The sequence below is a fragment of the Homalodisca vitripennis genome, unplaced genomic scaffold (assembly GCF_021130785.1).
Source record: "Homalodisca vitripennis isolate AUS2020 unplaced genomic scaffold, UT_GWSS_2.1 ScUCBcl_657;HRSCAF=3141, whole genome shotgun sequence".
NCBI classification, from domain to species: domain Eukaryota; kingdom Metazoa; phylum Arthropoda; class Insecta; order Hemiptera; family Cicadellidae; genus Homalodisca; species Homalodisca vitripennis.
In genome coordinates this window covers 83765-111584 of record NW_025776792.1, presented here as the reverse complement: position 1 = coordinate 111584, position 27820 = coordinate 83765, and the positions used below count along the sequence as shown (strand labels likewise).

General features: G+C 33.2%; 1 protein-coding gene across 1 annotated transcript; it reads right to left on the bottom strand.

Moving 5' to 3' along the window:
- Positions 1-795: 795 nt before the first annotated feature.
- Positions 796-27323, bottom strand: LOC124370910 (glucose dehydrogenase [FAD, quinone]-like). The gene is made up of 3 exons (XM_046829214.1): positions 27211-27323; positions 1146-3152; positions 796-1115 (listed from the first exon to the last, which is right to left on the bottom strand). The coding sequence occupies exons 1-2, from the start codon at positions 27267-27269 to the stop codon at positions 1259-1261; spliced, it is 1953 nt and encodes a 650-aa protein (XP_046685170.1). The 5' UTR covers positions 27270-27323; the 3' UTR covers positions 796-1115; positions 1146-1258.
- Positions 27324-27820: the final 497 nt, after the last annotated feature.

The window sequence follows — 27820 nt, the reverse complement described above, 5'->3', positions numbered from 1 at the left end:
AGTAGGCACTTTTCAACCGAAGTAGGCATCTCGGTCCTACGTAAGTATACGAGTATATATTTTTTCTTCGTCAGAACAACAAGGCAAACTTTACTATGGTCCTGGAGATATCTTAGACCTGAAATATATGACAAGGACTGGAAATAAACGCTTTTTGACCGAAGTGAGTTTCTGAGACCTGTGTGATCCGAGGTTTGTGTTTTCTTGATCGGGATGACAAGGCAGATTCAGCTGTAACGTTATGTACATAATTAATTAGAACCAGAAATGCTCCTACATGTGCCAAACATGATATAATAATTAAATTAAACTCTGATGCTATTTACTATGAACTTAAATAATATCTACCTGATGTATGCCTACTTACGTTGTAACATTTTTATAGAACTCCAATCATATTACATCATAATTGCTTTTACTAAGTAATATAAGGGCTTAGGTACTAAAGATTGCGTGCGAAGCCGCGGGTAACAGCTAGTATAGTAATATTTGTTTATGTTTATCTGAAATGTATCTGATTTCAAAGTTTATTAAAACATCTTTAGATAATTTACTTAGCAGTTTTATTTTATAACATTACTAATTTGACTTCTCAAATAAAAACCATAAATAAAATAATACATGAAGCCATTTATTATGTCATAGTAACTACAGTACATCTGAACCAATGCTCTCTTTCTTGACCTCTACCAGTCGTCTCGTAATTTCTTACCACTGTTGGAATGGACAAGGTGAAAAGAATGAATGAAGAAATTCAGCTTTTAGCAATTTATTATTTATTTGCAAATTTTCCAGTTCTGTATCATATCTTTGTGTACATTGGCTTGCTATTCATCATAAAAAGTACTAAAAATATAAAATATAATCTTGTTACAAGTTTATATGGTATTTTTACCATTCATAAGGTAAAATTCACAGAAAAAAATTATAGGCAACACACTGAGAAAAGGATTGGTTTTTTTTCTTTTGTAAAGTATTGAGCTATAATAATTATTGTAGTTTTTTGTCAAGAATGTAAAGGGAGTGATCGTGCAGCCTTTAATTTTTACTTACTAATTGCTCTAACTACAGTATATCCAAAATTCAGTATGACCTTTGGGTGGATATATATATATATATATATATATATATATATATATATATATAATGAATTTTTTAGATTCCTATGTAAGTCTGTACAATTTATATAATTTTTTTTATTCACCAACCTGTGTAATTACATTAAGATGTAACCATATTTTTCATCAGTCAAGTATTTCTACAACCAACTTTCCTTGATTAAGTCTGCTGCCTTTTCACCAATCATGATAACCGCCGCATTGGTATTGCCGCTGACAACTGAAGGCATGATGGAAGCGTCCGCTACTCGCAGCTGTCTCACACCTCTCACCTGCAGTTGGGGGTTGACTACCGCAGTGGGGTCTTTTTCAGATCCCATTTTGCATGTGGACGTCTGATGCCAGCAGGTCGATGTGAGATGTCTTAGTGCACACTTCCTAAATTCTCTTGATGATAAAGGATGAACTGTACAAGCAGGTGGAGCTATCTCATGGAACTGTGTGTCTAGTTTCCTCATTGCTTTTGTTGAGGAAAATTTTGAAATGAACTCAGTTGTGCGCAAAAGTGTTTCAAAATCATCATCGTTTGATAGGAATCCTGTTATGATTTGTGGTTTGTCAGTGGGATCTGTAGATGACAGCAATATCTTACCTGTGCTGGCCGGTCTAAGCAATGTTGGTAGTAACAGTACAATGTATCTCTTAGAATTGATTTCATGATACTGCTTACTTATTTCTTCCCTAAGACCCAAACGATCTAAAATTAAAGCAAGTGATTTTACATCATTAACTTCAAAGTTACCATGTTGTATCTGCATATCCGGAAAATCAATTTTGTTTTCAAGTGTATTTATAAAAGTTGAGTACCCCAACATACCTATACTTGATAATTTGCTGTTACTTGTTTTCAGAAAGTCATACATATGATCAGTAATTGACTTGATTTCTCTTGTGTAATTAAAAGACAACACAAGTCCTACCATTATCATGTGATCATGTAGTTTCTCACCTACAGGCAAATCTTGGATCACCTCAATGCCCAACTCTTCTAAGTGTTTTCTGGGTCCAATTCCTGATAACATTAGAAGCTGTGGAGAGTTTATAGCACCAGCAGAAATAATGACTTCTTTTCTTGCTCTGACTTGGATCTCTTTACCTTGTTTATCCAAAAATGTCACCCCATGTGCTGTCTTAGTAGTTTTACCCATAATTAGCTTGGTCACTAAAGAGTTTTTAGAAATTTTCAGATTTGTTCTGTCCTTAATTGGACTTAAAAAAGCTTTAGCAGTACTGCAACGTTTTCCATTAATAATTGTTCCTTGTACTTTTGCAAACCCAGTTTGGGATTCTCCATTTACATCCATATTAGTATCATATCCAAGTTCTTTCATTCCTTCCGCAAATCCACTAATTAAACCATCTAATCCATAATCATTAAATGAATCTACTGTTAAAAATCCATTTTCTCCATGGTAATTTTGATAATTAGAAGTTTGCAGAACCTCTTTTGATTTAATGTTTTCTGATTTTTTGAAATATTTTAGAACATTTTCATAATCCCAGCCTTCATTTCCTGCAGCTGCCCATGAATCAAAATCTCTCCAGTTTCCTCTAACATACATATTCCCATTAATCGCACTTGTGCCTCCAAGCACTTTTCCTCTTGGCATATTACAACTATTGTTTACCATCCCGAGACAGTTATCCTCAGACTGATCTGTTTGGTACTGCCAATCCAACTCAGACTTAGAAAGTGCCATGTAAACACTGGGTATCTCAGTAGTTTTTGTAGGGTTACCACCAGCTTCAAGAAGGAGTATGTTCCACTCTGAGATCTCAGACAAGCGGTTGGCAATGACAGCCCCCGCTGAGCCGGAACCAACAATGATGAAATCAAACTCTTCTCCCTCCTGAGGACTGTAGTGGGGAGGGTAATCTGATGGATTGGCTAAATCATATTCTGCCTTTTTGATAGATGTGTAAATGTCTTTAATCAGAGAACTTCCAAAATCACCAATATCTTGAGAATCTGAGCAAGTATTTTCTTCATGAAGCCAATTAGAGTATGTTTCATGTGTCTCGCCACACTGATCTCTACAACAATAGAAATACAGTTCTTATACAAGTTTTAACTATATTCACTTCACAGTTTTTGCACAAAACTAGTTTGTAAGTCAGCTTATTTCAAGTGGTTATAATTCTTGTCTAGATAAATAGTAATAATAAAAAGAGACTCAACTGCGATATACTACATCAACAGGTTAACATGTTAATAAATTAATATAAACTATAAATGAACAAGTTTAAAATATAAATTTAATTAGAAATGTAACAATAACAGCACACAAACTGAAATAAATCAAACAATTTAACAACTTCTATATGAAAATTCATTAAAAAATAAGATTATCAAAACTAAATAATTCATTTAATGAATAAAAAAGGGTTATTTAAAACTAATTTCAAAATATATCATACAAGAGCGACTTATGATATTTATTTGTTAAAGGTCTGAGGGAATATATATCTTTAAATTTCTATTTGCAGTATTACTTAGTATATGTAGGCCAACCACAGCACTGTCCTTGGATCTAGTTTTGTAATTTTGAACATTAGGATTGAAGATTAACATGGTAGAAGTTTTTAACACATATGTATTTCATTTTCAGTGTGAGTTTAAATTATGGATACGCTGTTTAGTTTTAGATGGATAAAGATTGAGGGATGGAACTCTGGACACCTTTCTAGGAAATAGAGGTGAACTTTTTAGTCACTGTTACAACTTTGCCCACTTCCCCAAAATGGGATTTGAGGGGAGGGTGGCTCAAACCTTTTAAATGTAAGGACCCATTAAGTGACACCTCATTTGAAAGTCTTGATAAAAGAAGAACAGTGGGAAGCTCCACTTATCTCCCCACTTGACTACTTTGTGTGGGGTCACATTAAAAACAACGTCTATAAAACGAAACCCCAGTGCATTAATAACCTTAGGTACAGAATATGTACAGGATTGTGGAAATTCAAAACAATCCTGTGTGAATTCATACAGCGTGCCATTTCCAGTTTCTATAATAGGCTTGGACATTGTCAAACTGTCCTGGGACAGCAGTTTAAAAAGATATAAAAGCGCAGGTTAGTACGTTTTAGCCGTTTTATTGCTTAAAATAACTGTAATTACTAGTGCTACTGTAACTTTACATTTAAACATTTTAAACTGCCCCTCGAAAAGCCCATTTGGGGGAAATGGTTTGCTTCTGTTTCTTGGAGGAAATTAAATGTTGAGTTTAATTTTTCTATCTTTGTCCATTAAAGGTTGAGCAGGATCCACCCATGCTTTTAACTTAATTAATTTCAATGAGCTGCCATTTTGTACTAGGTAGAGATATAAAGCTAGTTTCCACTGTCCTTCATTTATCAAGCCCTTTCAGATGAGGTGTTACTTTAATAGGTCTATTCATTTAAAATCTTTGAGCCACCCCCGCCCCAAATCCTATTTTGGGGAAATGGGCAAAGTTATAACAGAAAAAAGTAAAATTTTACTTCTATTTCCTAAAAAGTATCCCAAGTTCCATTCCTCCATCTTTATCCATCAGAAACTAAATAGTGTATCTATACTTAAACTCACATTGTATATGAAATATGTGTTAAAAACTTCCAATATATATAACACTTCTAAAAACAGATAACACTTCTTAAAAATAGGACAGATTCGGACAGCTATAACTTTCAACCTTGTCTAGAGGGTCTACCTAGAGTAAGCAAAATACTTTTTAGTTGTACATTTATTCCAAATGTATTTTAAAATTATAAAAGATTAACATTTACTTTTTTGTATAGAATAGAATAATTTATTGGCCACAAGATATTTCACACAAATACATAGGCAGGTCAGTATAATTTATAATAATTGTACTTCACTAGTTAAAGAAGTCATTGTCAGTCCATTGACTCAATAAAAACTCACTTATTGAATAAAATGCATTATTTAACAAGAAATTATATAATTTTGATTTAAAAGAACAGTCTTTTAATTTTTTCATTTTCATAGGCAATTTATTCATAAATCTAGATGCAATGTGCAGAGGGTTTTTTTCACTTTTGCTAAGTCTATGTGGAGGTAGATTTATTAAATGGCTATTTCTTGTATTGTATGAGTTGATTTCATTTCTGAGCATAATTCTGTCTTCATTTTTTCTAAGGTACAACAAGCATTGCATTATATACACACAAGGTAGAGTGAGAATCCTTAGCTGTACAAAAATATCCCTACAGTGATCAAGCCTACCAGCTCCGGCAATGATACAGATAGCTTTTTCTGTAATATAAATCCCTCTTCAGCATGGGAGGCTCCACACCATACAACAAGACCATAGGTAATATGTGATTGAAAAATACCAAAATAGGTAGTGCGGATCCCGTTCTGGTCCAATTCACCACATAAGCGTTTTAAGGCATAAATGCTTCTGCTAAGTTTAATTTTGAGACCAATTATGTGTTGATGCCAACTTAGTGTTGGATCAAGGGTTAGGCCAAAAAAGTTGGATTTTCTGTGCGTTGTTCTGGTTTTTCTTTAAGGCCAAAAAAGGTTGTCACTGTTTTATTTGTATTTAATACCAATTCATTAGCAGTCAACCAATTTTGAATGAGATTTTGATTTGATTTAGCTTGTGCCAATGCTAGACTGCTACTAGGTTATTTATTTATGATTGTAGTGTCATCAGCATAGAGGACGACATCCGCAGGTACACATTCACTTAAATCATTGATCATAATAATAAAAAGTATGGGGCCAAGCACTGACCCTTGCGGGACACCACAATTCACATCTAGACTGCTTGATTCCTTGTTGTTGCTTACTACATATTGTTTGCGATTCTTCAGGTAACTTTGGAAAATTTTTAAGGCAGAGCCTTCAATTTTATAGTGCTGAAGTTTGTTTACTAACAGCTCGTGAGACACGCAGTCAAAGGCCTTGCTAAGGTCACAAAAGGTGACCGCAGCAAGTTCCTTTTCTTCAAAGCAGCCTAGAATTTGTTCCACCAATTTTATTAAGGCATTGGCTGTAGAAAGACCTTTTCTAAAACCAAATTGTGAACTACAGATTTTAACTTGTTAAACTCCATGTAATGCATAAGCTGTTTGCTGATTATAATTTCTATTACCTTAGATAAGACAGGAACAATTGCAATAGGTCTAAAGTTGTTAAGCTGATCTTTTTTACCCTTTTTAAAAACAGGAATCACCTTAGTAACTTTTAAAATGTTAGGAAATTCACCTTGAGACAGACACTTATTGATAAGAGCAGTAAGAGGAGTGATGTAACAGCAGATGGTATCTTTTACTAGTCTGTTTGAGAAACCAAAATGATCTTTGCTTGACCTATTGGACAACTGTTTAACTACATTTAGTACATCATTTTCAGAGACATCATTAAAACTAAAACAAGTTACAGTCTCAGGAATATCTCTACGAAGTAGAAAATCTAAAGCACAGTGAGTTGTATTTTGACTAGTCAGGGTCTGTTTGATTTCTTTTGTAACATTTACAAAATAATTATTAAATTCATCTGGAGTAAAAACATTATCATCAAACTATGAGTTCCACTTGAGCCTTTCTTAGACTTATTTACAATATTCCACAATGATTTAGTTTGGTTTTCTGAACACTTTATTTTTAACATATTTGCCTTCTTTTTGGCATCTCTTATTTTGTTCCTATAACATGCTTTAATAACTCAGTAAAATAAGCCAAAATAAGGATGCAACCTCGGAATGAAAGATAATAAGCTAAAAATTTGCATACGTTTTTATTTTGATGGTATAAAACTTTCCTCAAAAGTCTCATATAATCACGTGTACGCGTCTTTAGATATTTAAGGTTCAAAGTTCACGAAAATCAGTTTTTTGCAAATATCTCGTTTCCCTTACGCTAAATGACTTCGAAGGTGGTTAGAGAAATTGTAGAACGGAAAATTTTCTTCAACTTTTGTCTAAAGTAATTTTGTGTACGTTCAACTCTTTTTGAGATACAGCGCAAAGAGTAGGGGGCCGCTTACATGTGTATATACGATAATGCGAGGTCAGCCAGTAGAATACAATAAATAAATGAGTTATATTGTTAATTATTCACAAACTATTATTATTATTATTATTAATACTTAATACTATTATTATTGGATTATCATTATTATCATTATTATTACATTTGTATTATTGTTTATTATTTAATATACCATATTTATAGATATTAATTATAAATTATATATATTCTCTAAATAATACTTATTTTATTTTTACCAAATATACAATATTAAAAGAAATACTTTTCGTCGATATTACTATATTTACTATGAATATTATATCTCGAAATACAAATCTCTTGTACGACTTTTGCTGTTTTCTGCGAAGCTGTAGCAGATGTTCCATTGTTGACCGGTTTTCTTGTTTGTTGACTTTCTACACACCGTAACGAATGAGTTTGGAATTTTTATGTATAAGTACAGTAGTGGTGGTGAAGATATTTACTTGATGATAGGAATGGTAGGGCATTTCTCTATGTTAGTACTTCTATACCGATAAATATTTATTTTATCCCTTAGTTTAAAACGACATCTTAGCATTAACAGACGTACGATTTTGAGTGTATCTTTTAATTGCAATGGCTGATTGTTTGTTTTTATTTGTAATAAATTAATATCAGAAAGTGCTTCTGTGAGTGTTGTGCGTGGATTACAATCATTAAAAACTGCAAGTATTGACAGAAATGACGGTCATATAAATTTATTTAAATACTTTGACTTCTGTGATGGTGCATGTTGATTGTCGAAAAGTGTATATAAATAAAAATTCAATTGCTGCATCGATGCGACGTGCAGAAGACGATGAAACTCCTACTGCAGAAAGTCCATCTCGTAAAATACGAGAAGAGGTATTTGATTTTAAAACATCTTGCTTGTTTTGTGGTCAAGTAGCTGATGAAGTCGCAGAAAAAAAAGAAAAGAAAAGTGTAAACGCACCATCAGTAAAGTAAGTACTCTTGATTTTAAAAATAAACGTTTTTGACGAAGGCTGAAAAAAGAGGCGACTTGTTAGGAAAAATTAGTCAAAAATCGTATACTTTTTTGAACATGACTTGGTAGCTGCTGAGGCTAAATATCATGCTATTTGCTACTCTCATTTTTTTAAATCGAACGCCTACTGATAAAAAGCATCACAAAGATGATAACATCACACAGGCCATGAAAGAGATTTTTTTTTTGTATATAGAATATAATAATGATTCACAATTTACATTAAAAGAGTTGAAAGATATTCCTACCGAGTACGTACCGGATGATAAGACTATCATTTCTAAATTAAGGGAGAAGTATTTGACTGATATAATAATTACAACTAAGGTTGGGCCATTCACTATTATATCTTTTCGTGACACACAGTCAAATATTTTATCCAAAGCTTGGTACGAGAGTAAAAAAAAAGCTCACACCGAAGAAGAACGATTACGAATAGTAGAAGCTGCTGCGGCGTTTATTAGAGAAAGATACTCGAACATCTGTAGTTGAAACAAAGTATTATCCACCTCCAAATCAAATGCTAGGCGATGTTAATGGAGAAGAAACACAGAACAGTTTTATTAAATTTTTTGCAAGAAGTTATTATGAAAAATATAAAAGGAAAAAAATTGAAGTGAACAAAGAAGAAGACGATGAACAAGAAGAAAATTAAAACAAAAATATTAATCATTAATAATAAAAAACAAATATTTTATATTTGTAATTTTAATAAATTGATTATTGGATAAATATAATAAATAAATAATTAAACTTTATTTGAAATATTTCTTTTAATATTGTATGTTTGGTAAAAAGTATTATTTAGAGAATATATAATTTTATAATTAATATCTATAAATATGGTATGTTAAATAATAAATAATAATAAAAATTTAATACTAATGATAATAATGCTAACAATAATAATATTATTAAGTAATAATAATAATAGTTTGTGAATAATTAACAATATAACTCATTTATTTATTGTATTCTACTGGCTGACCTCGCATTACGGTATATACAGGTAAGCGGGTCCCCTACTCTTTGCGCTGTATCTTCAAAAAGCGTTGAACGTACATAAAATTACTTTAGACAAAAGTTGAAGAAAATGTTCCGTTCTACAATTTCTCTAACCACCTTCAAAGTCATTTAGCGTAAGGGAAACGAGATATTTGCAAAAAACTGATTTTCGTGAACTTTGACCTTAAATATCTAAAGACGCGTACACGTGATTATATGAGACTTTTGAGGTAAGTTTTATACCATCAAAATAAAGACGTATGCAAATTTTTAGCTTATTATCTTTCATTCCGAGGTTGCATCCTTATTTTTACCGGACTATAAGCCTATTATAACTGGTTCTAAAGAGATTGCAATTTTGCTGTTCATTTTCATTTTTAGCTAGTGGGTAGAGAAAGTCTAGCCTATTCTTTATTTCTCCAAGTCCAGCAGTGTACCAATGTGTACCTCCTGTAGGCCTATTGGGTTTCTTAGTGTTTCCAGAGTTTATTCTAATACGTTTAGTAAAACTTATGTCATAATAATATTTAAAACTATTTACAAAGTTGTTAAAATTCTCATTAATGCTTTCGTCAATAAAAACATCAGACCAGCTTTCCTTACTTAACAGATACTTAAACAGATTGATGGTTTTATCATTAATATCTGGCACATTTTTATAGACTAGACAAGGGTTGCTATTAAAATTTGAAACTAACTCTACATTTTTTAACACAAAAAGTTAACCTAAGTGATCACTAACATGGAAATTTCTTAAGCTAACATTTAACTGATCCCCAAAGGAAGTGAAAACATTGTCCAAACATGTGTTATGTCAAGTGGGGTCAGTTATTGTGATTTTAAGTCCATACATGGAGGATAGGTTAACAACGTTTCTGGCATTCTTGTCCTGGCCTTGAGGCGAAAAGTGAAGGTTGAAGTCTCCGCACACAATTGCGTTTCAACTTTTTTGATTAATATGGCTAACACTTTTTCCATTATATGCATAAAATTGTCATAGTGTCCATTTGGACTTCTGTACACATCAATTAAAACTAAGTTTAGATCTACAAGTTCAATGCAGGCTAGTTCGCAGTCCAGTTCAGTGGATAGGCTATTTATTTTATCAATTACCTTATATTGAGTGGGTGAGAACCTAGAATATATGGCTACTCCACCGTGTATCCTTGAGGAGCGGCAGTAACCATAGGCCAATGAAAGGTTACCAATGTTAGAGTATTCATTGAGTTCCTCAGAGGAAAGCCAATGTTCCGATAAACATAGTATATCTAGGTTCAAGTTAATGGCCACTTTTTCAATCAGCGAATGTTTGTTAGAAAGACACTGCACATTTTGAATTAAATTAATGAGAGACACTCTGTACTCACCGAGTTCATCATGGTTTTTCCAGGGGCGAGGCACTTACTAAGTTTAAATTTTGCCCATGGTTGGAAGTAGGCAAAGTTACTGTGTCGGCAGATGGCTTTCTGTTTATGAATTTTGATACATAAAGGTTGTATGGCCAAAACTCAGGAGAATAAATTTCGTTGAAATATTGGGATGGGATACCTACTTTAAACGAAGAGTACAAGTCTGGTCGCTTTGAGTTGAGCTTATCAACAACATATTTTCCATCTTTCTTATTTGTTAAGTACTGTTCAATGTCCTCACTTTTTGTTTCTGGGCTAAAACGAGAAGTAAAAAGGAAAATTGTCTTCTCAATTGTGTTGAGGTTATGTTGGGCAGTGGAATTGCCTGCAATGAACCTCGTTCTTTTTTTGCTTGAGCTTCCATTATTTGTCAGGTTATTTTGGAGTCTTCTTTTCCCATTAGTTGCAATTTCTCTTCGAGTTTTCACTACTTGAAACGGAGGTTCCATTTCCAAGGCTAACGGTGATGTTGAGCGAGAACGGGAACGGGAACGAGAACTCCGATCCGCTGATCGAGATCCAGATCTATTATTTGAAAAGCTGAAACGTTTCATTGTTTGTCCCAGTTCACTTTGATTCGTAGTGGAGTAGTTTTTCCTTATTAAGTGCTGCCTAGCTTTCGGATGACGTAACCTAGGATGGGTACCTACCATTTGTCCTTTGAGGAAGATTTTGGTATTCGGAATGTTCCTGAGCTGGTAAAAAATGTCCATTACTATTTCCTACTGAGCTCGTAACTCCCCCAAGTTTCACCGCACTTGAATAAGAACAACTGTCTTTTGTCACCATATCACTAATGGCTTCTGCTTGGTTATCCAAGGCAGCCTTTAACTGGGAGTTTTCCGATTTCAGCATATTGATTTGTTCACTTAGGTCTTTGTAATTTTCAGATAGCTGAAAAACCTGGTCACTTAAAATTTGTATGTGTTCAAAACACTGCCTGAAGCTACTATCTTCATCATTTTTTAAAGTCTTACTCACAGTAGTATCAGTCGACTGTCCAGACCGGCACTTATCACATTTCCAGATAATTTTATTTCCTAAGTCACTGATGTACTGATATTCTTCGGTTAGAATATCTACACATGTACTGTGGTACCACAAATAATGGCAGTTTCCTTCACATTGAATCGCTCTACTATTTTTAGAGACATTTTTATCACACACACCACATTTAGTGACACTTCTAGTCGGCGCCATCTTGCCAATCCCTATATAAAACTTTACATTCTTTTTTTGGAATTTTGGCAAAGTATGATAATTTTTAAACACAAGTACATGCGAAGTACTATTTCACATTTAGTGAACTCATAAGCAGATTATTTTCTTTTCTCCATATTGTATTTGAACACATAAAGCAGCGTTTTGATACATTATTATTTTTTTTATAATCATCCTGTCACTAGGAGTCAGCACCATACATCAATGAATTGCAAGAACCGAGAATAGCATATATAAATAGACTTGGTGGGAGAAAATTACAGGACATTGGTGGTAAAGCTCCTGTCAACTAGGAGCCGGCACATTACAGCAATAATTATTTTGAACATTTCACAGTCAAATTAGTACTGAACACCACTAGAAAACGTCCATAGTATATATTTGAAAAGTCCTATGATGAACAGTTAAAATAGTCATTATTCTTTTGGGATAAAACGGCTATAACCGTCTCTTTTAGAACCACTTTTAGCTACTCCTCAACAGGTTAATAGCCTTTTTGTATTGCTTTTTCAAAAAAATCATTTTTTTTTTACGCTGACATCCTTTAAATTTTTGATTGGTAAATTTTAAAATAGTAATCCGTTTTAAACAGCATGTTGGGAAGTTCCACCAGTGGAATGTTATAAAGATTATTACTATTAATTAAGTGGTGCTCATCAATAAAAATGGCACAGACTTCAAAATGAAATTATAAACAAAATTTGTTTACATAACATAATCCAGCATCTAGTGAATATTGTTGAAACAAATTCAAAGTGTCTTCTTTTTTAGGAACATTTCAGCAGTATGCACTGACAAAGTGAAAGCCATTTGGAAAGGATGCATGTTTATTTTTTTGTAAGTAACCCAGTGTTAAGAAACACACACAAATAAATTTAGAAATATATGCAAACACCTCTTCTTTTTAATCCTTTGGTCCGATAATTTTCAATTGTTAGTCCTATACAACAACAATAATACTTTCTTTGTCTCTTTCTGATTACATGTCTCAAATATAGAAACCACAACTCAAACTATGTCAACTTCTCATTGTCTTATCAGGTGAAAAATTGATTGCACTATGATGTTTTAAACACAATCCCAAAGAATGATGAAGCAACCAAGATTTCTACACATAACTCGTATATGGCGGGAAGAATGTGAATGTTAGGTTTAACTCCATTTCACCTTGTGCTTTGTGCAGCGTCTGAAATCTGACTCTATCACAGACTGAGAACACTTCTTCATTTATATTACACTCAAATCAATTTTATTCCTTCAATTAGAATTGTATCATATATGCAAATTATATACTAGTTTGACAGATCTATTAAAAAACTTGCGAGAACTGACTTTTATCTTTAATGCTTTGAATATTAAAAAATACAACACTTATTTTACCTTATCAATTTTATTTCTATCATTTGAGCTTGGTTCCCTTTTATTATTATTTTCTAAGGTACCGGTAGTAATATTTTTCTATCTTTAAATTACAAGTTGTTTCTGTCAGCTCATTTATCTTTGGCAATTATCATTGTGGATTATGAGAGGCTTGATGTTAGGACCCTATTTGGAGCTTCACAGCCAGGTAATGGCAATATTTGGCAGAAACTCGCATGTTTCATTGGAGGTACAGGGGTAGGAAGGCTCTACTACAGCATCTGGGTGCTGGAAACTTTAAGTCCTATTGAGCCGGTTAAATCTGATCTAATCTAACATCTGTCTCTATGAATATTTTCAAAACTTTTTGAAGCTAAGGGAGGAGAAGATGAACTGAACAAGCAGTTTGGACAATCTCATTGCATTTATTTTCCAACTATACTCTATATGTTTTCATATTTGGTAAACTTAGATATAAATTAGTACACTTTAAAACTAATTTCAAGTTCTCATTTGCAGATAATACAAATTATTTTTGGTTTCTCTAATAGGTTATGAATATCAAAAAATTTATTTACTCTAATTACAGAATTCTTTAAGCAATACATTCATTGTATAATATATCAACCTCAACTCTAGTTAATATTTTAATTTTTCGGTTCACACTGCATCACAACTTTGCTAACCTAATTATATTATTCAAATATTTTAGCCTTCCTGGTTTAACATCTGTGGACACTTCAATATTCTAGTGTTTCTCTCCACAGTAAAGCCGAAATATTTAAAGAATTTAATTGTATAAGCAAAGTTTTGACACATTATGAACTGGAAAACTTATATGTGCGTTATGACACAAACCAAATAACACTAAGAACTTAACATTAATGCTAAACATTCTTATAATTTATTGTTCCAAACCTTAAATAGTTCATAACCAGATCCCAACAGTACAGTGAAGATTGTCGATTTCATAAGAGTGATGTTAGAAGAATACATTTGTTAAAACAAAGGTTTATACATTCATTTAACGCACTGATAAAGCAAAAAATAATTTTTTCATTAAATTATTAGAAATTAGAAAATGTTTGAAAGGTTATCACATCGACTTACAAGTTTAAAGAATAAAAAAGCTCTTGGCGATTTCTCGAAAAAAATTTATTTACCGAGATACGGGCCTCCAAATATTACTTAGCGTGTAATGACTATATCGCAAATTCACAACAACTATTTAAAACGTGAATGTTGAGTCCAGCTCCATTTTTTTCCCCTCCACTTAGTGCAACGTCTGAGATCAGCCGAACTCAACATTCACATTGAATAATTACGCTTCTTACCACACCTTTGTTATTGGTAAAAAAACTTGATTGCTCTGCCGTGCTTTGGTATTATATCTAAAACATCACATTTACTCAATTATACACCTGAGACAGTGATAATACCTCTTCATCTTGATGATGATCTTCACCTTTGTTTTAACAAATGTATTCTTCTAACATCACATCTTATGAAATCGACAATCTTCACTGTACTGTTGGGATCTGGTTATGAACTATTTAAGGTTTGGAACAATCATTTGCGCAATAAATTATTTGAACTTGAGGCTATATTGGCTCTCAAACAAAACCGATGTTATTTGTATTAATGAGCACTGGTTAGTTACAGATGAATATCCTTGTATATTCCTGAGGGATTTGAACTGGCCGGGTACTTTTGCCGAGAATCGGGTTTTGGTGGTTCGTCAATTTATGTCAAGAAAGAAATAAGTTATGAAATGATTGATGTTTCCCGCTATAGTCAAAGTGCAATATGTGAAGCAACTGCCATTAGACTAAGTAAACTGAATGCATTAGTTATATGTGTGTATCGCACGCCAGGACTCTAATTTTGGACTGTTTATTTTTAACCTAGAATGTTTACTTGCTTATGTTACTAAGGGTCCAAAAAATTTTAAACATGTAATACTGGCTGGTGATTTTAATGTTGATATATTGAAAGCTAGTGACTCTGAAACTCTTGATTTTTTAAATCTTTTTTAAGATCCTTTAATTTGTACTGTACAAATAATGTACCAACTAGGTTTAAGTCTTGCCTTGACAAATATAGCTACTAATTTAGCTGCAGAAAACCTAGATATAGTTTTGTTGAACCAAGGAGTAATATCTGATCACGCAGGTATTTGGGTTAGCCTTTATCTGGCCAATGAACATAGCCATTGTTCGGGATGGCAGTACTATTAGGCCTAAGCCCAATGACATAAAAGTTGGCCAAAAACGTCTCATGTCACAAGATAGGTTAGGTAATCTAGTTGAATGTTTAAGTATTCTGACTGGAATTGTGTGTATCACAAAGATGTAAATATTGCTGTAAATAGTTTTTTAAATATTTTAACCATGCATTTTAATATTAGTTGCCCAAAGATATCTGTGATTACCTAGATCTAAGAAATGCGATGTAATAAACTGGTTTACGCCAGAATTACTAGATAGGCGAATGCAACTTCTAGCTCTATATGAATAAATGGAGGATTACTCGGAACCAAGATGATCACATACTTTACAATAGTTTTAAAAAAAACTCTATAAGCAGGAGATAATGAAGGCTAAATGTAGCTGCCAACAATAGATATATCAGTAATTCCAATAACCAATGCAAAGCTGCATGGTTTGTTGCTAAAGAGAATGTAATCTTAATTGCTCAACAAAAAACCGCTGTATACCAATCTCACCTGGCCAATTGAACTCTTACTTTGTTAATTTGTCTATTGACAGCAATGATAAACAGGATGAGGTCATTGATGTAAATGACTCAGTGTAACTCTGACTTGCTATCAAATTCTACTAGGCCTAATGCTGATAATGTATTTGAATGGAAGTTGGTGGATGAAGGAATGGTAAAGTGTGTTGTCAATAAAATGAGTGGCTCACATAGTGAGGATGTGTATGGTTTGTCCAATTTTTTGCTTAAAAATATAATTAATGTTATATTGTTACCACTTACTTATCTGGTAAATTTAGTTGTTACTGTAGGATATTTTCCAGACTGCCTAAAGATGTCTAAAGTTACACCTATGTTTAAGAAAGGAGATATGAACTGTCCTGAAAATTATCGGCCGATCACAATTGTCCCAATTTTAAGTAAGGTAATCGAGTCTTGCCTGGTGGCACAGCTGTATGAATACTTTGTTACCAACAATTTGTTGTATCCTTTTCAATTTGGCTTTAGGCCTAAACATACAACCGTGGATGCAGTTGCAGTTGAGAAAATTGTAGACTATATTTTTAAACAGCTTTGAGGACAAGCTGGTGGTTGGTACTAGCCTATTAGACCTAAGTAAGGCTTTTGACAATGTTTCTCATGTTATGTTATGTCTAAAAACATACTTAAAACATTATGGTGTTGTAAATGAAGAACTGTCAGTAATAGAAATTATCTTAAGAATAGGAAACAAATGGTTTGCTGTTAAAAATGAGTGCTCAGAATATCTTGATGTTTATGCAGGTGTTCCGCAGGGCTCTGTCCTTGGTCCTTTTCTTTTTTTGGTGTTTGTGAAATGACTTTAGTTATAATGTGTCAGCTTTCTCTTTACTGTATGCTGATGACAACCACGTTGATCCAAAATGATGTAAATATTCCAAATGTACAAGCAAAACTGAATGAAGCTCTCATACAGGCAAAAACATGGTATTTCTCTAACAAAATTGTTTATAAATGAAAATAAAACAGAACACATCATATTCTCTTTGAAACATCACATTAACCTTAGATGATAGTATGTTTAAGCCGGTAAAGCTGCTCGGCATATATCTAGACCAGTAAGCTCTGTTTGTGAGGAAACATGTCAGTAATTTATGTAAAAAATTGGCAAGAGTGACCTATCTCTTAAGAAAATTAAAAACTTGTGTAAAGTTCAGAAGTACTAAATTATGTGCTATTTTGGATTGTTCCATACTCATCTAATTTATGGAATTAGACTCTGGGGAAATTTCAGCCTCTGCCAAAAAAGCCTTTGCATGGCAAAAAAAAAGCGATAAGAGCAATTACTGGATTGTTTTCAATGGAGTCATGCAGAAAGGTTTTCCCAAATCTTAACATTATGACTTTAGCTAGTGCATATATTTATTGTAACCTATTCTATGTAAAAAATAATATAGATGATTTTAAAGAAAAATTCCTTAGTTCATAGTTACAACACAAGGCAAAAAGAAAATTTGTTTAAACCTAGCATTAGACTCAATAAGTATTATAAAGAGCTATAAATATCATCAACTATTATTATTCAACAAGTTGCCAAATTCTGTAAAATCTCTACCACCTAAGAAATTTAGTATTATAGTTAGCAAGTGGCTTAAGATCAAAGCCTTCTATACTGTTGAAGAGTACTTGAATTGTAGTGACATGTGTGATATTATCATTCGGACTAGTTAAGAGTTTTTATTTCATTATTGGGGCTTGATTGACGATGCCTATTGTGTACTGTTTTTTGTATTTAATGGCAAATAAATCTCTTGATTCTTGATTCTCTTGATTCTTGATGGCACTTGATTTTATAGTATAAGTGTATAAGTTTGATGTCGAAACAATCAAAAAAGTTTGTTTTGTGCTTCTTTGTAACCGACTTTTTTTATCTCTTCAGACACATAGACATCAGATTCTATGAGGCAAGTCTGTGATAATGTCAGATTTTTACTTCATGAAAAAACTTCATGTATGCTGTAAATATTCAATTTTTGAAGTGTCTTATGAAGATAGTCTTGCAATCAATAAGCCTCACAGAATAAAAAAAGTTTTAAATTTTGGTTGTTGAGAATTTTTAATAAAGTGAATACAATAAGAAAACATTATAAGCTCCATCTTCTACATTACCACTTAGCTTCTTTACTGTCCAACTTGACAGCCCTAGTTACTACGTTATAAGTTACAAGGGCATGGATGGAACTCCTTGTTGCCTTACAGGGCTTTCTTTAGTAAACCTACCTGGTGGTACAGGTGACAATTATACTAATCCATTGGCCTAATGGCCTACTCCAATCCCAACCTTTTCAACCTAGTTTTTCGCATCTACTAAGATGTTTTTAAAACAGTTGTGATTGCATTTTCTATCCAATGCATATACAATATTCCAGACATGCTTAACAGAAACTCCTAACCCCATCCACCAATCTAACACATCCCGAGCTTTTACATCTTGTTCTTCCTTTGGATGTATGGAATTTATGAGGAATGTGATAATCCCTCCTTGTAAAGTATTTCGGATTTCAGAATTTTTAATTCTTCACTATTCATGGCTTCAAAGGGATTTCAATATTTACAAAATTTTTTGCATAATTTACAATGCAGTTATGCTTCAACACACACAAATAAAATTGGAAGTATATGCAAATATCTCTTCTTTTTAATCCTTTTGTATGATAATTTAGTTCTATACAACAACAATAATACTTTCTTTATATCTAACTGATTACATGTCTCAAATATACAAATCACAACTCAAACTATGTCTTCTCATTGTTTTGTCAGGTGAAAAATTGAGTGCACTATTATGTTTTAGACACAATATCCCACATCCCAATGAATGGTGAAGCAACTAAGATTTCTACACATAACATATTTGGTGGGAAAGGTTGATTCAATGTGAATGTTGAGTTTGACCCAATTTTATCTTGTGCTTTGTGCAGCGTCTAAAATCTGACTTACAGACTGAGAACTCTTCTTCATCTATATAACACTCAAATCAATGTTATTCCTTCATTTAGAACTACATCAATAAATAAGAAACATAATAAAAAACAGATATTTAAGATAAGTCATGAAAATATAATGTTGTATGATAGGAAGTAACATTATTTACAAAACTTATATCAGAAGAAATGCCTACATGGGCCAATTAAACAAAATAAAAAAGTAAATTCAACTAAGTGTGAAAGAGTAATTTTTAATATTAATTAGTAATGAGCCAAATATGATTATTATGTATTATTATATATTATGATTAACTCTACAGTATGGACAGCAAATAGATGATAATGGAATAATATACTCTGAATCCAACACTGGCAGTATAGAAGACCAGCTGTCAGAGCCTATTTAATAGCTCCACTTTTGGTCACTGCTCATATGTGTCGGGTTATTATTTTCCTTGAGTTGGCGATGCCATTTGTCAAATCAAGTGTGGATGTGTCCAATGTAGATCCTCTCATTCATTTAATACCCCCAAGGTTGGTCGTTATATGTACAAAGTCTGGATATGAGTTATGAGAATGACAACCCCCGTTGTCATGTGAAGTAAGTTCAGATGTAGGTTAGGAGGTCAATGTTATGAATCGTCACATGATGGTATCATGTGAACATATTCAAATGAGTGGATTAAATTTAACCGTCCAAATTTGTTAACTTAATAACATGTAGTTTAATTTTAAAACTACCTACATTGTCTTGTGTAAGGTACATATTTAAAGTGTGTGTCAGTCCATCAATCCATATAGACCTAGCTAGCACAATCTCAATATTCTTGCATACACCACCATCAATATATACATTAAATGGGTTTTTTAAAATTATCCACTCTCTAGTTTACATCAGATTTATTCATGCACAAATCATAGCTACACGTAATTCCATAATTCAGCTGTTTTGAATATTTTCCTAAAGTTACCATCTGTTACAAAATAGAATTCATTTATTGCTGTACACAGTTAACTAAATCACTAATTCACAAATTTTAGTGTATGATTAAATTCAACTTAAACATGAGCTCTTTCACAAGAAGAGCAAAATACATCCTTCCACTATAATGGTTAAGCTCAGGAAGAAGCCAGGCAATTGCCAACTGCCCGCAAGGATGGGGTTGACAAGACAGGAAGTAATTTCTGACCCAAATTACTACGTTTGAATGAATGGTTCATTCATTGGTTCATACTGCTTATAAAGACGTATGAATTTCTTTAGTAGTTATTACAATTAAATAATTAAAATTTACTCTAATATAAAGTTGACTTATCTTCTTTATTAATTATTTCAAATCTTATATGTACTTAGTCGTTTGTCATGAACGATTTTATTTCCCCTTACTAGTCTTGCCACAACTATTAGACAATTTGAATTTGAATTAATTAAACTAATCTGTTACACCAGGTGGTGAAGGGAGGGGGAGTTCCGATCAGGTCCATCACGGGACAGGCAAGATCAAAGTCAATATGGAGCAGCCAATTAGTAAAAAAAAAAAAAAAAAAAAAAAATGGCGAACGGTGAAGATGAGTTGAGTTGTGGTTCCTGTAAAAGAAAAGTTACCGCGCGAAGTAAAGCTGTTACTTGTTCGGGAAAGTGTGGGAAAATGTATCACACGTCTTGTGGTCTTGTGTAAACATATCTGACATGGATTACAATAATTTGAAAAGTATTGGTGAAGTGAGCTTGTGGTTATGTGCATCATGCCGGTCCTGGTTAACCTATATGAAATCTGCTTACCGTAAAGATTATGAAAAACCTACCAATGCGGATAAATCAGTTTGTTGCGAGTGTTTTGATTATATTAAGATCTTAACAGATCAAATCTCAGTATTATCCGAAAATTACAAGGAAATGTCCTTTATTATGATCAATATGCGTGACAAGCAAATTGAGGTTAGAACAGTATTAAACTCTCATTCTGATTATATTAGGCGTGTACATGCATATTTACCTCATCAAAATCAGTCTGACTCGTCACTTATTGATAGTGACCAAATTGAAACAAATTTAACATCTATCAACCAAATCCAGACCTCAATAAACAACAGGCCTACCAAGCCTAGTATGATAATAATGTAATTAAACCAACCCCTGTTGTTGAAAAGCAAACTTACTCTGAAGTACTTGCACCTCCCAAGGAAACTGCACCAATACCTTCGCAGATTAGTCAAGACAAATCTGCTAAATTTCAACTAGTCTCATCTAGGAGGAAGAAGATGCAAAGTAACCAAGCCCAAAGACAAGTTGGTCTTAACCAAAACAAGCCTAGGCCTAGGCCTACTGCAATAATTATTGGTACCAAATCGACTGCTGACATCCCCACAGTAAGTAGAAATAAATGGCTTTTTATTTCTAGGCTTTCAACTAAAGTAGATGAAAACACACTCTCAAATTACGTGAAATGTAACATAGGATCTGAAGTGGTTATTGAAGGGTAGACGTCTAAATATAACACCTACAAATCCTATAAAATTGGGTTGCCAGAGCACAAAGTTAAAGATGCTCTAAATCCAGAGCATTGGCCTGAAGGAGCTCTGGTAAGAATGTTCCGCCCCCCTCGTAACCCTCAAAGCCAACAGGAGGCTAAGACCAACTCTGCGGATATAGATTTTTTAGAAAAAGTTGTGTCCTCTTTAAATCCAACATAAACAACAGTGTGAGATCTGTGTCTCCTATAACTGAGTTTAAAGTCAATTCTGACTCAGGATGTAGAGCTAATCGGAAAATCTTATTTGGCAATGTACAATACATAACAAACAAATTGCTGGAAATTGAAGCTTTGATGACCACTGAACTGTTCTCAGTCCTTTGTTTTGCAGAACACTGGCTAAATCATGACAACTGTACTCTGTATAATTTTAAGGGATTTAAATTAGCTTCGATTTATTGCAGGCGTCACTCGATTCATGGTGGTGCTGCTGTGTTTGTCTGTGATGCAATAAAATACTGTGTGGTTGATGTTGAGAGGTTCTGTATAGAAATGAACTTTGAAGCCTGTGCTGTTAGACTATTTTACCCTAAAACAATCGTAATAGCTATAAACAGACCAAGTGGAAGTAACAGTAAAATTTCCTTTGATCAATTGGAGGCTCTACTGGAATATCTGACAAAATTAAATTGTGACCTTGTAATTTGTGCAGATTTTAACATCGAGCTCTGCGGAAATTCGAAGGAAACTACTGTGCTGCATAACATTCTTCGCTCTGCTGGTTTGTATTGCACGAACTATGAACCTACTAGAGACCTAGCATGTATTGATAACATTGCTACCAATTTGACTCCCTCATCTTACCTGACTGAGGTTTTGGATTGGCCTATTTCTGATCATAAGTTCATGAGTATCGAACTTCTTGCACATTCAAATCTGTGTACCAATGATGTACAAAATCAAAAGGTTTTGCCTATTAAACACCGCCCATTACCACTAGGTGCTCTTACAGATTTCAAACGCTGCCTGGATACACTCGATTGGGTAAGCATGCTATCTGATGTGGACTTAGAAACCTCATATAATAGGTTCCATCAAACTTTTGTCTACTGATTGGACATTCATTTGCCAGAAAAGAAAATTAAGCCTTCAAAAAAACCGGCTAATAGAGCTAAGTGGTATACACCTTAACTGGACAATCTTAAAAACATAGTGATGAGCTTGTTTCGTCGTTCCCAAACAACTGGCCTGGAGAGTGATATAAACTCCTATAAAATTGCCAAGAAACACTACAAAATTGCCCTGTGTCAAGCTAAGAAGAAATTCAACGAGAACTTTATTGCAACTGCTAGCAATAAATGTAAAGCAGCGTGGCAGGTCATCAAAATGGAGTCCGGTGCCTCATCTGCTACACACGCAGCTCCTGATGCAGACAACCTCAATAAGTTCTTCACTGCCGGTGTCGAAGAGGTGAGGAGGAGTATCCAGCCGACAAACACTTCTGCTATTGACCTCATCCAGACTCAAATTCCTGTACCAACCGAGAGTTTCCGATGGAATACAGTCAGCCCTAGTGATATTGTGAGTGTAGTGGCCAGGCTCAAGTCAACTAAAAGTTGCGACATCTACAGTACAATATGTCCGCTGTACAAAAAGTGTGTCATACATGAAATTGCCGTTCCCTTATCCATGTGTATAAATAATTGTCTCATGGAAAGCAATTTTCCAGCCAAACTTAAAGTATCAAAGGTTGTTCCAATATTTAAGAAGGGTAACAACAATGAATGTGACAGTTATAGACCGATCTCCCTGGTCCCTGTCTTCTCCAAAATTTTTGAAGTAGTTATACAAAGTCAGGTGAGTACTTTCTTTGAACAAAACAATATTTTTAGCACTAGTCAGTTTGGTTTCAGGCCGGGGAGGTCCACGATCGATGCAGTCGATGAGCTTATATCCTTCATCCATTCTAATCTTGAAGTGGGATTATCCACTGGTGCCGTCTTGTGTGACCTACAGGCAAAGGCCTTTGACTGTGTCGATCAGGACATACTCCTGATAAAAAAAAAAAAAAAAAAAAAAAAAAACTAGAATTGTATGGTGTGATTGACCGCCAACAAGCTCTTTTCAAGTCATGCCTCAGTGAAAGGTACCAAACAGTTTGTCCAAATGGAAAGTTTTCTGAATATTCTGAGGTTAAGTACGGAGTACCACAGGGGTCGGTGCTGGGCCCATTTCTATTCATAGTTATGGTAAACGACTTGTTTTCTTGTGTAAGCTCGAAATCTGTAATGTTTGCTGATGATGCAACTTTTGCCACATCACGCTTATCAATCGCTTCCTTGCAGACAGAGACGGATAGTTTACTTATACAGGCGAATAACTGGTACAGAGCCAACATGTTTCTGATGAATGTAGAGAAAACAAAAAAAATTTATTTTTCTTTTAGTAACCATGGAAATAATGACAGTAGCCAAACGGTGAAGCTTTTGGGAATTATACTTGATCCAAAGCTATCCTGGAATCCTCATGTTGACTATGTGTGTAAAAAGTTGCATAGAGTGATTTACCTTCTAAGACACCTTAAACAATTCATACCAAATGATAGCTTAAGAATAGTTTATTTTGCATCTTTTCATAGCACGATAGCTTATGGTTTGATTTTTTGGGGCAACTCCAGTGGCATAAACAGTGTTTTGATCACGCAGAAGAAGGCCATGAGAATTTTGGATGGGTGTGATCCCAGAGCTCACTGCAGACCTATATTTGTAAAATTAAAAATATTAACAGTGGTAAATCTTTACATACTTTTTGCTTTGTTGCATGTTAAGAAAAATTTTAGAAGCTTCTCGCTTAACAAGCATGTACATATTATATTACTAGAAATAGAGATTTAATTAATAGACCATACACAAGATTGAGTAAGATCTTGTTTTCCTATGAGTTTGTTGGTATATCGCTTTTTAATAAATTACATTTAAGTGCTCAGAATGTCAGTGTAAAACGATTTAAGAAAGTCATGGATGATTGGCTTATTGAAAAACCTTTTTACAAACTCGATGAATTTTACAGTTCTGACATTAGCATGTTAATGTTTGAGGAGATATAAGTTACATGTGTATTTTAATTTTTACCTAAACTGTAGCTTATTTGATTATTTTTTGCCTCTGTTACAATTTTAAAAGTATCATTTTTCCATGTTACGTTCGCATGTTAAGTTAAATTAATTTCTTGCACTGGGTTGCACGTTTTGTTTGTTTTTACATTGCTATTAGTCTACTTAACTTTTTAACTTAATATTATTAAAAACCACTTTTTAACTTATTAACTATTGCTTTTAGCTATCGCTTTGATTCAACGGTATTATGCCCGTGATTTAACTATGAGTTTACTGCACGATTGATTACCATTGTTTATATGTTATGTATATATATATATATATATTTGAATGTAATTCGTGATCTGTTTTTTTAACTTGCAAATTGTAATTGCATCATATTGTGACGAGATCCATTGCATGTAAATGTTTAAAGATCAATAAATCTATCTATCTATTAGTGATCCAAGTTTGAAATATTACAATTGACGGAGAATTTAATATAGAATTGAAAGAACGAGAACAGAGATTAGTGTAGAAGGCATAAGAAATATAAAATATTAGTTGTTGAGAATGATTTAGTTCTCAACAATCATGTCTAATCAAAAAAGACACCATTGTTACATTTTTAGAGTATCTAGTGTTGTGTGAAATTAAATTTAAAATGTCAAAAAATGTTTATAGATATGTATAATAGGTTTTAAAGGAGTTGTAGAATAATTAGAACAGAAATTTCACAGAGAATAGTGTTAGTAGGGTAACGTTTTGATTTTTTAAACCCACTTTTAACTATATTTTTATGTTGTAAAATGTGGTTGAAGGATGAACTTATATGTGCCATTCCATGCAATAATTCCAAAAGGTAAAATTAATTGTACATAAGCAAAATAACCCAATTGTTGCATACTTATCACCTAAAATTTCACTACATTTTCTAAACGCATAAGTATATTTTCTAATTTTAACATTCAAAAAGCGAACATGCTCTGACCATTTCATTCAGAAATAAAAAAAAACACGCCTAAATATTTGTAACAATTTGCTTTCTGTTTGGACTATCACAACACAAATTAAGGTGGTTATTGCAACTATGGATTAATAAGTCTTGAAGCTTGTGACATAAATCTTATTTTAGATATCCAAAGAGAAAAATAATTCAGATAAACCCATTTCTTTAAAATTAAAAGATATTTTTGGGCTTTAATTTTAGCATCATTTTATTCTCTCTTTTAGAATAATTAATGTGTCATCCACGAAAAGAAACAATTTTCCATTTAAAGTTAGTCTAATAATGTTGTATTCACATGGTTTATCGTGATTATTTGAAGCCTATTGGAGAAAGTTTTAAGAGAAGACAATGAGGTTCTATGAACTTCATTCGCATTTAATTTATTAAAAAATTGCTCCTATCTACAGAATTAAAATCCTTTTTTAGGTCTAAACATGCCTGGAGATAGATCATGCTCATCCTTCGAATGGTGTTGTTGATTACACTAAATAGCTGCTAGGTAAACTAGACAGACCTCTTTTGTTGTCTAGTGTCAAAACAATGCAGAGTTTCTTTTCAACATTTGTCCTCTGACTTTGTTTCAATCTCCAAACAGACATGGACTCCAGATTCCAGGAGTCATTCTGTACCAGTGTCAGATTTAAGACACTGCACTAAGCAGAAGGTGGAATGAAGCTAAACTCAACATTCACAGGTAATGCCGGTAATTAAGTTACCTACTTACTTGTGTACAGTACGCGCGCTGAAGGTTCGGCTCCGAGTCAACCGAGCAGACTATGGCGGGGGGACGGGTGGATTGCTCGATATAACAACTGTTCTGCAGACATCCGCCAATGTTTGGCCCGCTGCAGTCTGAATATTTATTGTCCCTGTTCTCAGGATTCTTTATACATCAGTGTTTCGTATTCATTCATCTGTCATAAAATTAGTGTATAAACAATACACCCCAAAACACTTTCTATTCGAATATAATACAATGAAATTCAACATAATTTCATTAAAGTTTAAACTTTTAGTTTATCACAGATCACCACTATGGCCAAAAGTGTTTTTTTTTCAGAAATAAACTATTGCAAAGTGATTCAATGTTAAACTTTCAAATGGTATTGCCGTGTTGCATTTACGTGAATGGGCCATAAACTGTAGGGCAGCGGTGTCGGTGATACATTCCACTTCAGACTAAGTTACGGCTAACCTAAACTATGTATCTGAAAAAAGTTAAATCTAAAATTAAATTCAGTTCATTCAGAAAAACTTTCCCGCTGGTGAAAGTTTCCTGACCAAATAATAAAAAAAATCCTCACATACAAACTTTTTTGTATCACAATTTTGGCACAGTTAATTTTAAAATATATTTTATTGAAGAAAAGTAATAAAATATTGAAACTTAATACATCTATTAGCATTGGCATACACAGGAAAATAGATCTGCGAAGTTTCAGAATTTTATTTGTACAGGAAGTTGGTCTAACCATAAATTGATTGTCGAGCGAGAATTAAACATTGCCGTCCGTGACGGATCATTGGAGAGTCAATGTTTTTATTTGGTTAGTAGGGCAACGACAGGGCCGAACCTTCAGCGCGCGTACTTGTACTGATTATAACCATTGGGAGTTACAGCTCTTCCTACAAGACTTTTGTAACACTATCATACACATTTCCTATACGAACAATCTAAATCGTTTGAGAATTGTAGTATTAGAACAAAACCTGATTATGCAACTTGTATTGCAATTCATTTTTAAACAATCTTTAAACAATGACGCCATAAATATATTATTTTCTTATTGATATTTTTCAGAATAATTATTAATACATTTTATATACTTACACAGCACAGTAGCAGATGGTGCAGCAAAACAGCAATACAGCTAAACTTACACAAAACATATTTCAAAGTGTGTATACTAAACAGATTCAATAACACATTTCTAAAATAAAGAAAACAAGTCCAGCTATAAAGAGGTTAAAGGAGAAAAGTTGAGATAAGATGAGATTGAAGTGTGAACTCAGATGCCAACGTAATCAAAGTTTTTTCTTACTTAAACCATGTACCATTGTATTGTAATTTAACTGAGTAGATCAGTGGATCACTTTTTACACTCTCAGAATGAGTAAGAATATTAAATATTATAAACACTTTAAATTGTTCCTTTTAAAGATTTTATTCATATGTTTTAAATTATTAAGGTACCATAGTTGATGTACTTATACAAATAATGTTTTTTAATCTCTTTTCTGTGCTATTATTAACATTTTCCATGGCTATAAATTATGTTTATACTTTCGTATCAGGATACCACGTGTTAATCAGTGTTAGGCGATTTACACCTAGTACTGTGATTGTGGCCTCCGTTGGATATCGCCCAGTACTAGCAATCGAAAAGAACTTTATTTTAATATAGTTACTCCAATTTCTCTTCACTGCCCTTGTAAAGTTG

Coding starts and splice junctions, on each gene's coding strand:
- LOC124370910 (XM_046829214.1), bottom strand. CDS start 27,269: ATGTTTTGTGTAAGTTTAGCTGTATTGCTGTTTTGCTGCACCATCTGC. Junction 3,153..27,210: donor ACCATCTGCTACTGTGCTGT/GTAAGTATATAA, acceptor CTATTGTTGTAG/AGATCAGTGTGGCGAGACAC.